The sequence below is a fragment of the Leptosomus discolor genome, chromosome 9, assembly GCF_034619465.1.
Source record: "Leptosomus discolor isolate bLepDis1 chromosome 9, bLepDis1.hap2, whole genome shotgun sequence".
NCBI classification, from domain to species: Eukaryota; Metazoa; Chordata; class Aves; order Leptosomiformes; family Leptosomidae; genus Leptosomus; species Leptosomus discolor.
Window position 1 is genome coordinate 40,582,199 of NC_141399.1, and position 13,494 is coordinate 40,595,692.

The 13,494-nt window shown below is 39.8% G+C and overlaps 1 protein-coding gene across 8 annotated transcripts in view; it reads left to right on the forward strand.

The window, feature by feature from the left end:
* MTMR1 (myotubularin related protein 1) overlaps positions 1–12,184 on the forward strand; it is a 38,460-nt gene extending 26,276 nt beyond the window's left edge. For all 8 annotated transcript variants that reach the window (XM_086470525.1, XM_086470526.1, XM_086470527.1 and 5 more), the window contains one exon: positions 12,005–12,184. In XM_086470525.1, coding sequence (XP_086326651.1) covers positions 12,005–12,169 — 165 coding nt within the window. In that variant the 3' untranslated portion in view covers positions 12,170–12,184. The remainder of the gene's footprint in view (positions 1–12,004) is intronic.
* The last annotated feature ends 1,310 nt before the right edge of the window (positions 12,185–13,494 follow it).

A 13,494-nucleotide genomic window follows, 5' to 3' on the forward strand; every position in this document is an offset into this window, starting at 1 on the left:
AGTATTTGTTCTTATAAGTAATGTCTGCTATTCAGATAAATCTCTAAATCTCATCAGACAAATACTCCATATGCTCTCATGCTTAGAAGTCTGAAGAAAGAACATTCAGTTTGTGTCATGACCATAATATATCTGAGGGTGCTACACCATCTCTTTATTAAGGTAACATTCCAAGGTACCCCCAAGCATATTATGATAAATTACCTGTATTAAGTGACTGCTCAAAAGCTACTTTCATCTTCCAGCAGTTAGAATGAGATGTGAGTTTCAAATTTATTAGACATCCACAAGTCAGAGGCTGTTGTAAAAGATGGTGTTCCAAGGTAAGTTTCAAGGACAGCACACTGGTAGAGTCCAGGCATCTGAGAAATACCTTTTAAGGTCCTGGAAAAGTCTGGACTGCTTGCTTTCTCACTGAGATGTTTCCTCACTGCTTTGTTTCCCTCGCTTGTTCTACTTTGGTTGATGTAGTCCTGTGACTGTTAGGTACCTGTAGGTGTTAGCATGTGTTAAAACTTAGAAGATTATGTATTTTGATCTTTATGGTTTTAGAGCAAAATTGTCATCTGCTTTTTAGCAAAATACCGTCTTTCCCTGAGCCTGTTTGCTGAAAAACATTTGCATGGTTTATATGTGTTTTAGTATACTCAGCCTGCAGCAATGTCAGTTTATTACTTGTTTTTAATTGGGATCTACAGGCCCTGAAAGTGAGCAGGCTTTGCAAACACATATGAAAGCTAATCCCTGTCCAAAAGAGATGACAGTGGGGAAGAGATGACGTAATGAGAAAATATCAGAGCTGTCATATACGTAGTGGCAAGCTCTGCTCGCTGCCTCTCTGTTGGAGAGCGCCCTGCCCACTTCGGTTGGAGAGCATTCTGCAGGCACTCCAGCACGTGTGAATCGTTGATCGTCACTGGTCTTTGGGAACAGGTCCTTCAAATCAGCAGGCTGAAGGTACAAAATTTGACGATCCTGGTAACTGCCTCACCTTTACTACCGCCATCTTTTCTTGAAGAGCTAATACAACTGCTTTGACTTTTTGACTTAATGTTCTACTACGTATCTTGTGAAGATACATCATGTCTTTCCTCTTGTCTCTCGCCTGAATCTAAGTGATATTTGGTACAAATATTTGGAAGTGTTTCACATATACTTGGGTAAATTTACTGCAGAAAGTACAATTTTTTTGTTGCAGAATTGTGCTCTACAGTCTAATTATGAAAGCACAAACTCATGCAACAAGTGAATAACCAGTCTTTGTAATCAAAATATACTAAGTTTGCTTTCTTCTGTATTCCATTGTCTAGTTTCATATTCTTTAGCCGATTCAGTGAAATTCAGACCCTTTCAACGACAGGAAGAAAGACAATGACCATTGTGACACCCAGCAGGTCTTCACATATCTTCAGTGAAAAGATTTCTTAATCAGTGGATTTATTAAAAGAATGGGCATCTCTGCCTACTGATAAAAGGTGTTTTTGTTGAATACCTTTTAATGTGGTTCTTTAGGTTTTCAACTGGAATACAGAAAATGCAATATTTAACGTGCATGAAGAGCTCTCTGGTGAATGGCAGTTCAAGGCAACCTCACGTGCTGTTTTATCAGCTGTAAAAACATCTTCAGGAAACTGGAAAATGTTTATTGTTTTCTAGGAGCTCACCAAAAAGGAGAAATGCCTAATAGGTGAATTTAAGGGAAGATGAATAATAGACTTTTAATATAATCAGAATGGATGTTTGATACCCATTTTCAACCAACTATATTATGAGAGAGGTGACTCGCAAGAACAGAAGGGCAGGTTTTGGTTTGAGGCAATATTTTAGGTTTTCTAATTTCAGCTTGATTAGTGAGTGAGGCTTGAATTTTTAAATGGACTGAGAGGAGTTAATCATTGCACTTCATTGACTTTTCTATTGGAAATGAGCATACCTCACATTTAGTTTTTTTAATTTGAAAACTACTGAATACTAGCTGGATGTAACCGTTTATTTTTGCATTGTTGTAGTCTGTCTGAATATCTGTGTCTCATCAGACCTTTAACAGTACGGTGGGGTCTGAGCATATTGTTCTTTGCACTAAGACATAAGAGTTTAGCGTTACTCTTACACTCTGTAAAGAAACGATTGCTTATAATGATGTATCTTCAGTTTTATCTTGAGTTTTGTGGAAGGCTGAATCGGTGGTTTTGATGGTGTTTGCTTGCATCAAGAGCCCCATTTTAGGGTTACAGCTGTGTTGCGATAGATCCTGTGCAATTAGGTGGCACACAGCCTCCTGCCATAGGATTCAAAGCTCATGTGTCTGAGAAGTGAACACCATGGAAAATTCTCGGTTAAATGTGGACATCTCCCTTTTTGCTAAACTGCAACAAGGTCATTCTAATTCTTGAGTGAAACAAAATGTTCCTTGGTTTCAGTTTGGAGGTGTTACATCATTATTGACTTCTTGTCCCAAGAAAATTAGATAGATTTTAGTCCTGTTTTATTTGAGTTCATTGACCAAGAAGATTTTTTTTTCAGATTTGCCCTTTCCTTGGGTTGGAGAAATCCCTATTTGTACGTGACACGTGGAAGATAAGCTCTTTCATTCGCTCATACAGAAGTGTGGGCTCTGTGGGTACCTGCTACTGGACTTACAGATGACCCTACTGGTCTGGAATAGATAAGATAGTATGATGCTTTTGAATTTTTTCAGTTGACATGATATATTTCACTTTCCTTTTCTATCTAGTCATTCAGAGCTCTTCTTTACACTGGTTTGAGGAGTTCTGGCTGCCAGATGTCGGTTAGTTATCTGCTCGGGCAACTCTGGAAGGTGGGGAGAACACAACAAGGTGTTCCTGAATGTGACTTCTGCAGGACCAGCATTTTTGAACTACCGTACTCTTATCATTCATATACGCAGAGCATAAGTAAAAGTTCTGGTCTGTTCAATTCAACTATGTCTTGTTATGTGAGAGGCAAGGAAAAGAATGTATTTTAGTCACAAAATTTGGGTAGTCTGTTAGGATATGTTTAATTGTTTTTATGCCGTCATGAAAATGACATTTTACTCCTTGGGTACAGGGCTTAAACTTGTTTTGCTTTAGTTGTTGGCGGTTTTTAATTTATTTTGCTGTGCCTGCTAATTTTTGTTCAAGCTCTGTTCTGGAAATTTGGCCACTGTGCTAGACATAATATCATAGGAATCCCTGTAAGTTTTTCAGATTCTTTCTTTTCTTTGTGTGTGTGGACATTCACCTGGAATATAAGGCTAGCACCATCTATAACCTAGAAATTCAATTCATCTGCTGCAATGGGATCATCTGCTAAAGGCAGTCTTCAGAGCTTCCATGAAAAACTAGGGAAAGGCTGTAGGTTAACAGCTGTCTTTAAAAAGGGAAAGGAAAAGGTAGGAATAAATAACTGTTCAGTATATACAGAAATGACTGGAAAGCGTATAAATAAGTTACAGTGATTGCTGCGGGCTTTTTTTATGCATTGCAGAAGGATTTGGTGTGTTGAACAGTTGAGCGATTAGATGTCAGCTGAACTTCACTGTCAATAAACACAAAATATTGCATATTTAAAAGAACAAATAAGATGCTAAGCGTCACTGGAAAATTGTTGAGAATAAACTGGAGACATAATTACTGAGCTGCTTTATCCTGCACATAGCAGGATATGACTTACTGTCTGGCACATGGGGTGCTCATGTTATTTATACCTGCCTTCAGTCACGTTGCCTGGCATTTTCCTCTCTGAGCATGTTAACATTGGTTGTAGTATTTTCAAAGTTCATATATTTGATTTAACACCATTTTGTGGCAGGACAAAGCCATCATATGGCTCTGGAAATGCTTGGCATTGCTGGTCCGCGATCCATCGTCTTGAGTCCATCTTTTTCATGAAAGAATGAGGCAGGAGATGTCAGGAGAAGGAGTCGCCTTGTGGGTTAGATAGCTGGGTGTTGCCCTAGCTAAGGAGATTTCATCCCTCCATTTACCACAGTTCCTTGTGAGACAAGGCAAGTTTCTTTCAGTACCTGATAGTTTCTCTCTATCTCGGTGTCTTAAGTCAAGATTTCCAGTCTGATTGACTGCAGGTAACTTACATCTGCAGATAAAACTCTCAGCATTCAGTTGACATGGAATAAAACACAGACTAACTGCTTATCCTGTGTGCTGGAAGAATCTGTAGTTATTTAAGGAAAAAAAAAAAGATTGGTAACCTGTAATGAGCACAGCATCAGAATGTGCACAGAAAGGGAGAAACTAGTACTATACAAATCATCTTCATTTTGGGGAATTTCTGACGTATTTTGAAGAGCAGGCACTCAGAGCATTGCTCTGATCTACCAGATGTCTGAATCTAACTGGGTAAACCTATAGCTTTTACCAAGCAATGGCATCAGCTTGTAGCCTGTGGAGTTTCCCGAGTCTGGAAATCTATGCAATTGTTTGCAAAATTATCTGTTCCAGTTCCCAGATGGTAGGATTCATAATTTCTGTTTGCTAGTCATTGCTTTTCCAGGAGGCCAGGGTGTTTTGCCTGGTTTCCCAGGAGCATACCTCCACAATAAATGTGGAAGTATTGATTATTATTGAAAACTGCTGTTTTCCTTTGAGATTGCCTTTTTCTATGAGTATGCTGTTAAGTAGGTTTTAAAAGCAAGTCTGTCAGAGTTCCAGCTCTTCATGAAGAGGAACAAAAACCTCAAGTGAAAGATATTGTTGTCTTCCCAATGCACAGAGTAGGTTTTTGAAAAACCGACAGTCTTAAGTCAAGCAATGAATTTAAAATAACCATTTTCGTCTGCAGCCTTTCTTCCCTGTTGCTAAAATAGATAAAGTGTACTCGCTGAACAAGACAAAATGCATTCACTGTTGAGCAATTTTCATGTGAATGACTGTCCTTGAGCTAGTACAGTAATACACAGTAGATATCCATCCAATTAAGACTTGGCAGTACTATAAGTGAGTAGCTATTATAATTTCTTTTATACCTATCCTTGTGTTGACAAATTTTGCTATCCAAAAGCACTCCAGGATCCTGAAGGATTACTTGGGAATGAAAACCTGAAAATCAATACTGAAAATGAACTGTAGTCATTCCGTGAAGAGGAAGGTTTGCATTTTGTAGGAAATGAAGCTGTGTTGTGTCTAGATGTTTTTGTATGTGTGGTAGTATGTATGTTGTATAGCATATTTGTTGTTTCTGTGTGGGTATAATTAAAAAAAACAACTTTATCTTTCCTCAAGTCGTCACCCAACAGGAATAATTTATTATAACTGTGAAGTTGCATGTTCTGAGAGTTACAGTACGCCAGGTTCTGCTTTCGATGTACATGTGGGTAATTCAGTTTAAGAAGTGATTTCGTGTCAATGGTATTTTAAGCAATAATGTTTCTTTAGCAGTGTTCTAAGTATTTTTCAGCTCATTATAGGCAGTAGCTGCCTTATCTTTAAAGTGTAGGAAAAATATCTGCTTTTGAATGAAATAAGCAGCAAAGGCAGCTAATCAGGAAAACAAAAGTCCACCCATTTTAACTGGTTAATTTGCAGGAACTTATGATTGGTTCTGAGTGAAGAAAGTTACTTGGCTCACTCAATTTTGCAGCATTTTGCTGTTTTTTTTACTGGTTGGGGGCAAGATTTCAAATATTGCAAGTATCACTACAGGGAAGTAGGAAATATCACATACAGGGGAAAGAGGCTGCTCGTACCAGAGACAAGAAACTCTCTGGAGAGACAGGGCAAGTGGCAATATCACAGATGAGGAAGGGAAGGGAGAAGCAGCAGGGAGAAGGGAAGAAGTGCAAGAGTAGAAGGTAGATACAGGTAAATAGTTTGTGTGAGGAGGGGGAATCAGGTCCTAAGTTTCATCATGGCTTGATGCAGAGAAGTTGGACGGGAAAATTAAAGGGAAGTTGAGATAGGCAAAAATGCAAACTGTTAAAAAGCTAGAGAGATCCAAGAACTTCACTAAATAAAATCTTCCTGATGAATTGATTTTTTTAATTATTTATTTACAAAAAATTAGTTCTTTAAGATAACTCAATGAGAGAGGGGTAATGGAATAAAAATAGGGATTTGAATGGGAAGAGCTTAATGGTGAGAGCTTAAAACCAAACAAAAAAATGTTAGAATCATGGACAACTGGGATAAGTCTATAAAGCTTATATTTAGTGCTAGGGTTATTGCTCAGGACAGGTAAAAGGACTAGGGACACAGGGTTTGGGTAAGTGGCTGGGAAAAGTTGGTTATGAGTTAGGGAGGGGAACAACATGCAATCTCAGTCATGTTCTTCTTAGTTTCTGAGTCAATATTACAGTAGCAATTAAAAACAAAAACCAAAAAACCCAACACTGAGAAGTCTGCTTGAAGTGTTGCAGGTAAATTCTTCTCCAGCTTTATAGGGCCAGCTTTGTGGTTAATGCCTGGAGCAAGGTCACAATTCCCAAGGATCCAGGCACTTTTCCCCACTACTTAGTGCTGCTGGCAAACTCCTTGCTCTTGTCCCTGCTTGGATTGTATTGCTAGCTATATTAGATGTAAATGCCAGGTTTGGTTTGGCATTTGATCAACTTCCAATCTGTTTTTAGTAAATTTTATGTGATTGGAGAAATCTGATTTTTATTTCTTATAAATACTCAAATGGCAGAATTTCTTGAAGAGATTAACCCACCAAAATCTGTTCAATATAGTACATTCACCTTTATGTTTCTACTTTATTTTTTACTGGAATGTTTTGTTAAATAACAGAAATGAAATTTCCAGTTTTTCAGCACGTTGAGGCCGCAGTTTAAATAACATGTGAAAAACATCCCAAAGAGCTAATGAGCAATGGCCCAGCCAACTTTCCAGCCCAACAAAACCGCAGGTGCGCTGCCAGCTTAGGTTCCATCTGTGTCGGCTCCTCTTGTGCAGCAGAAGCAGGTCTCTGCGTTCCCCTGGAGCATGGACAGAAACGATGGGGACCTGGCTGGAGTGGCGGGGTGTTGCCTAGCAGCGTGACTGCGGCGCCACACGGGGAAGCTGGCGTTACAAAGGAGAGGATGCGCACTCTTCTGAAGGTCTGGGATCCATACAGTGGGGTAAAGCCGCAAAAAATAACTTGAATGTGACTGGGTGGTGGGTCTGGAGTCATCTTTTGAGCTTGCACTCCTGATTTGAGAGGCAGGATGAGAGAGTAGAAAACAGTACATCCGCTGTCAGACTCCCAACAAATTCATCTCAGCCAAATCAATTATATGATTTCTTAACAAGACTGTAGTGAAAACTTGCCATGGAGACACTACTTGTGCTGTGCAAGTATACACTTCTAGGGTTAAGATGGTAACAAGATCTTTTCATAAACTATCTTCTGCAAACTTCTTGTTCTTTACAGAATGTATCACTCTTCCACTTCCTTTTGTTCTAAACAGTGGCAAAGTAAAGGAGAACCTCGTTCACAGCAAGCCCTTACAGTTGTTATTGTGAAGGTTGTTGGACCCGTTTCCTTCTGAAGAAGGCTTTGTCTGAGGGAGGGATGGCACACTGAAATATAGTGGTGTGAAGTGACAAAAATGGAGATAGTTGAGTGTAAGAATTTGCACAGGAGTGTGTAAGGAAATGCTGGAAGCAGCAGGTCTGCCTGGGAATAAGTCTTTAGGAAATGTGGAAATGAACTAAACTTCTGTTTTATTGTTATTTTAATGGTTTTGGTGACAGAATTCATTTGAAGGTGCGTCGTCCTCTTTTCCTCCTCCTTCCAAGATGGAAGGAGGTTTCCAGAAAGGTGCATAATTCCAGTTCTATTTGGTTCTTTTAATGGTTTCATTAAAAACAAACAAACAAACAAAAATACACAACTTAAGGTTGAGGCTGGTTTTGGGCTTTCTCCCCCTTTTCCCTGTAGCACCATTGCCTCTCTTTCCACTCTTTGACATTTGAATTTGCTGCTTTTTTCAAAAAGGGAAGTTACAGTAGCAGAACTGAAGACATCTGGGGGAAAACTCAGCTCCTCCTGCCAGGCTGCTTTTCAGGTCTTTTTATAAGAACTTCTATATTTGTTCATATCTTTCAGCTGCCTATGCCACCTTTTTCTTACCCCATGAGTATGTAATTCTAACATAGGCCGTCATCACTAATGAATCGGTTGTTGTCAGCTGATTGTTGTTGTCACTCTGAAAGCACTAAAGATTTCTCTAGACTCAATGTGACATATTATTTCATAAACTTAAAGTCTGTATCAGAAGTTTAGTGTGTGAAATCTCTTTTTGGAATTTTGTTATTTGACATCAACGTGCATCTACATGATGCTGTGTTAAATGGCAAGCAACAAGAATCTTTTCCTAGGAAAGACTTGACATTAGGAAACCATTCTCGACACTGCCATACGAAATGGCATGGTGATATTTATGTAGAACCATCTTGCAGTGTTTACATGTAACATGCGCCTATCAAAAGATGGCCAGCAATTTAAAGGTGAACTTTTTTTTTCCCCATTGTAAGACCCTACTCTGCCTTGCTTTCAGCTTTGCTGGACTCAAATGGTTTGCATTGAGTCACCAAGTATGTGTCTCTGACTGAATTGTTTTGTAAAACTTCATCCAAGAAGGCTCAGTTGTTTGTGAGAATGTGACTAAGAAGAATGTTTTCCCATATGAAAATATTGGTATTGTAGACTTCTTTTGTTAGGGCGAGAGGCTGTTTTTCTGTAAATATTCCGTCTCGAGGGCAAACATGAGATTTTAGTAAGAGAGATTATGTTTCAGAAATGTGCCTGCTCATATCCTGGAAGAAATTCATCCAATTTGGAGGTCTGAGGCTGGAACAATCTCAGTGAATTCTCAAGGACTGAGAATAAATGAGAGTAAAAGGACCGAGAGATGGTTTTGATACAGAGTCTGAGAGAGTTGTGACTAACTGGGAATAAGAAGCAGGAGTGAGCAATGCTCCAGGTGTTGGAGGTCTTTGCTTTCTGTTCGACCCACGGAATACAGTCTGGGAAGGTAGGCTGGAGGGGGCACGGCTGCAGACAGAGGCAGAATTGCCCTGTGGGTAAGGGAGCAGGATGCTGCTCTGGAGAAGCAAAGTTTCTCCCTGCCTTTGCCGCAGGAGTCCTCTGTTGTAAGGGAGATCACTTGGAGCAGATCGGTCACCGTGTGTGTGCTCCTTATTTACCAGGTGTCCTGCTTGATACCCACGAGGCCAAACTGCAGAATTCCTAAGTTCTCCGTTAAACCAGTTTGAGATCCAAGGCTTGCAAAATTAGGAGGTGGTTGCTTCAGATCCTTGTCTGTAAAAGCGGAGTGTGAGTACTCCCACACCTCATTAGGGTGCTGCAGAAATAAATTTGTTTCTTGACATGAGATGAAAGTACAGAAAAGGAAACTTAAGCATTTTAAGTTCAGAAGAATAAATAAAGGATGGGGTCAGACGCTACAAAGAAAACTAAATATTGAATAACTGCTCACTAATTGAGTAGCATCAAACTGTGCACCGAATAAATGAGGAGCACAATGGGGAAGCTAGTATTTTAATGTTTATTTAACCAACGATTTTATACAGATGTACAGGAAGGCTGAATTGAGTTTGGAGAGGTAATCTCCATTCTGACACCTCCTCTAATTTTTTGAGAGCATAATTTTGCAGTCTTAATGGTGAAGAGTTTTTTGTGTGACTTGAATATACGCAGACTTTTTAAATGTCATTATTGTTATTTAGCTAATTTATTTAAAGACAGTCCTGTTCTTTGAGATGGACGTGTGGGGAGAACAGCACTTGCGTCAAAGTTTGAGCATGTGTCTTGTTGAATTAGGTTCTGGGGGAATGCAGAAGAAGGATTGAGATGTGCAGCCACACTTTTCCTCCTCGAAGCACTTTACACAGTGTGCCAAGTCCTGCAGCAGCTTTTGTGTGGTGTTTCCTGAAAGGATTTGTAGTAGGTTCCCCAAAAGCCAGTTGTATGGAGCTGCTTTTTAAGAGTGTTTGAGCATTGTGCAGTGGAACACACCAGCTAATGCCCGTGTGAAAGGTGTCCAAGAGAAATTGGCCTGTTGTGCTGAATCATGATTAAGCTGTGCAGAAATCAGGTGTACAAATCTCCCGTGACCCCAGGCTTGCGTGACTAATGATACCAATGGTAAATCACTCTGTTACAGACCTAAGTGCTTCAGGAAAATGTCTTTAGAGAGAAGAAATCTGAAGTGGGAGTGTATGAGGAAGGGATCTTTTACTTGAGGAAAGGAAAAAAAAAATATGCAGGGTTACTAATTCCAGAAAGTCTTGGACTTCACTGAAATCTGAATTTTCCATGGTGTGTGTTACAGCATCTTGGGCAAACTTCATCTCCAGGCTCAGTTTTGCCATGGTTTTAGGTGTATACATTTTCTGTAGACTGCCTCAGGAAAATGAGATGGCTTTCTGGAGGGTGTGCTTTGTGTTTGATTGGTGAAGGAGGCTGTGGTCTGCAGACCTGTGGCCTCACTTGCTAAAGGGTTTGTATGGTGGATGCAGGAGAAGATTGCGAGAAGAAAAGGAATTCATTGCATAGTGAAGACAGGACTCCAGGGTCATTGGGAGCTTGGTGGTGTGCAGCGATTGTTCTGCTGGAGACTGAAAAAGTTACAGTTTTAAAATGGCTGTAGATGTCATGCTGGATGGATTGATGACTCCCAGGGTACTGGGAGCAGCCTTTGTGAATACACTGAAGTTTCTGTTCGTGGGCTAAGCCACAAACAAGAAAAAAGTACATGGCCAAGAAATTGTTGACCTAAACCAGGCTGTTTGATACTATTTTATTCTCTCAAGTTAGAAATGAAATGGTGTTTTACTGTTTCAGAAACAGGAGTGTTAGGTTTTGAAAATACCGAAATCAAATGCATGGATTTTCGATGCGCTTTCTTTAAAAAGAGCAGAATTCACAAAAACATGAATTGTGACTCACTTGTGTGTTGATGGCAAGAAGAGAAACCCTTTTTGGGTTTTGGTATCTTCTTCACGTAGCACCATGTGAAAATTTCATGCTCAGGTGTGCATCCCAGCCCTGCGACTGCTTCTAAGCAGCAGGAAGTGGTCTTGGGTGAGTGCAATTCCCTGGAGCCTGGCATTCCAGAAGCCCAAGGTATAAATTACAACATCTAGAAATCCATAGGTTTCCCATTGCTGCCTTTCCCCATGATTGTCTCGCCAGCCCAATTAAATTCTTTTCCCATCTTGCTCCTTCCAAAAGCTATAAACAGTTAGATTTTATACAGGATAAAATAAATTAAAAGCAATTTATAGTCAAACATTTTGGCCTTTCTGTGGCTTTTGGAAGAAGGGGATGTCTCTCTCTGCTTGTCTGAGGTAACAGATCCAGCTGCAAAAAGCAGCGTGGCTTGCATCTTTCTTTGGCCATGGTATAGTTGAATGTTCCAGATGAGCATGAAAAATGCCTAGAACTCAGATGCAGAGTGGTGCATCTCTGGTACTGCCAGAAGCAGAGGCAGAGCCACTTCTGTGGAAGGTTTGTGGGAGTGTGACTCCGGGAGGTCCACCACAAGCACCATTTGCTTGGCTGCTGCACTTTTCTCACTGACAAGCTGGGAGGGATCAGGCTCTTGGAAAGGTGCCTGGTTAGAAGAGTAACAAGATGCTCCGTGCGGAGCCAGCTTTGTGAACTCCACTCTTCTTTACATATTAAGTTCCATCCCGACAGGCAGGGGAAATAGTTCCCGGGAAAGGCATTTTGAGTTCAGCTGAAAGTGGTATTGGTAAGGGGTAGGGGTACCTTTATTGGACTATGTTTGGTTTCCCATCAAGACCATTTACAGTCTTTTGAATAGGTATCCTGCCAGCTGTGCTGTTAGAAAGGGACAGTTTGCTGAGATGTTTCATTTCAAATGACTAAAGAAATACTTTCCCTGAATATCGATATACTGAAATTCATAGGTGTTGGATTCCTTCTGCTACTGAAGGAAACAGTGGAAGCGTTCCTTGAGAAGATAGCTCCCTATGACAGTCAAAGTAAGCCTTTTTTTTTCTTCACCTGGCAGGTTCCAATCCATCAAAATCTTAAAGAGCTCCTGGCCATCCGCACAGAGCTTCAGAAGAAGGTTGAAGATTTGCAGCGGGAAGCTGCTACACGATCCATTTCTTCCTCCTCTGATAGAGGTTCATCTCCTTCCCATTCAGCCACTCCGGTGCACACCTCTGTGTGATGGATGACAAAAGCCACGTGAAAAAATTTGTGTCAGGTTATACAGAGAGGAGGGTGAAATGCTTTTCCCACCACAAAAGGATTGTGAGTGACTCGTAATTGCTATGATCTACATGCCTTACTCTGTGTCTGATATTATCATGATGAGGCCAAAAAGAGCTTCAATAGATGTGATGTGTTTTCTTGTTGGCAGTTCCCACATGTGTTTTGACATCTCTAGCTAAATCACCAATTGTGAAATTAAACTTTGTTTTGAACAACTAACAATTTAACCATCCGAAAAGGGAATCCATCTGCCAAGCAGGCAGAAAAATGCCTCTCACGCTGCCTAGGGTACCATGCCTTGTTGAGAGAATCAGACGAGATGCCACATGATGCTTACACAGAACACAGAATGTTTTTCTGAATGGGAGCTCCTTATTTCACTCAATAATATATATATATTATTTTTTTTGCTAGAGCAATTTATTTTTTTTTTAGGTAATTAATGCATTTGGAAATTGATTTTAAAATAAATGTTTTCCAGTGTAGTCGGTTTTACATTTCGACTAAATACGCCATTAAAAGTGGATGAAGTTAAGCTGGATTTATCAAGTACGCCACACTGACTTGTATGATGTAATATATTTGGTAAAGCATGTATTTTAGGTTTTTTAATGCCTTTTGTACAAGTTGAAATGAAGTCTTTTGACTGTTTAGCTTATTGTTCAGTTTCAGCCTCCTGAGCGTGGGGTAAACTTACTCATGTCAAGGTCTTGTACAAAGTAAAAGTTTGTTTTCTAGCAAATGGTAATATTTGGGGTTGGAATGACACCCAGCTGTGTAAATTGTATAGTCTGTATAGCTCCACGTTTTGTTAAGTGTGTCTTGTTTTAAAGTGTACACACAAAATGCAAAGCTGTGTCCATTTATACGCATGTGTACGTGATGTTAAACATATGCACACTTCTGTGGTTTTCAGCTGTAAGTTCAGAAAATGGATCCTGCCTGTCCAAACGCTTTTGGAGACCTTAACTTGTAATGACTTTGTTTGACAAAGTTTTTAAATAATATGATCTGAATTGGTTTTCTTGAAATAAAGCCTCTTGGCTTTTTGTTTTTTAAATTGCTGCTAGCATTTTTTTCTGTAAAGTGAATAATTTAACGGTGTTTTCTTATAAAATTTACATTCCTAGCTTTCCTTCATCTCCCCCTTAAATATTCACGTCAGAGACTTGATCACTATAACAGCCAACCTTTTAAAAAATTATTCAGTGGCCTTCTTGGAAGGCCCAGAAGTGGTGCATGCTGAAAATCTTCCCCGGATTGTTTTCCTCACTGTTTCAT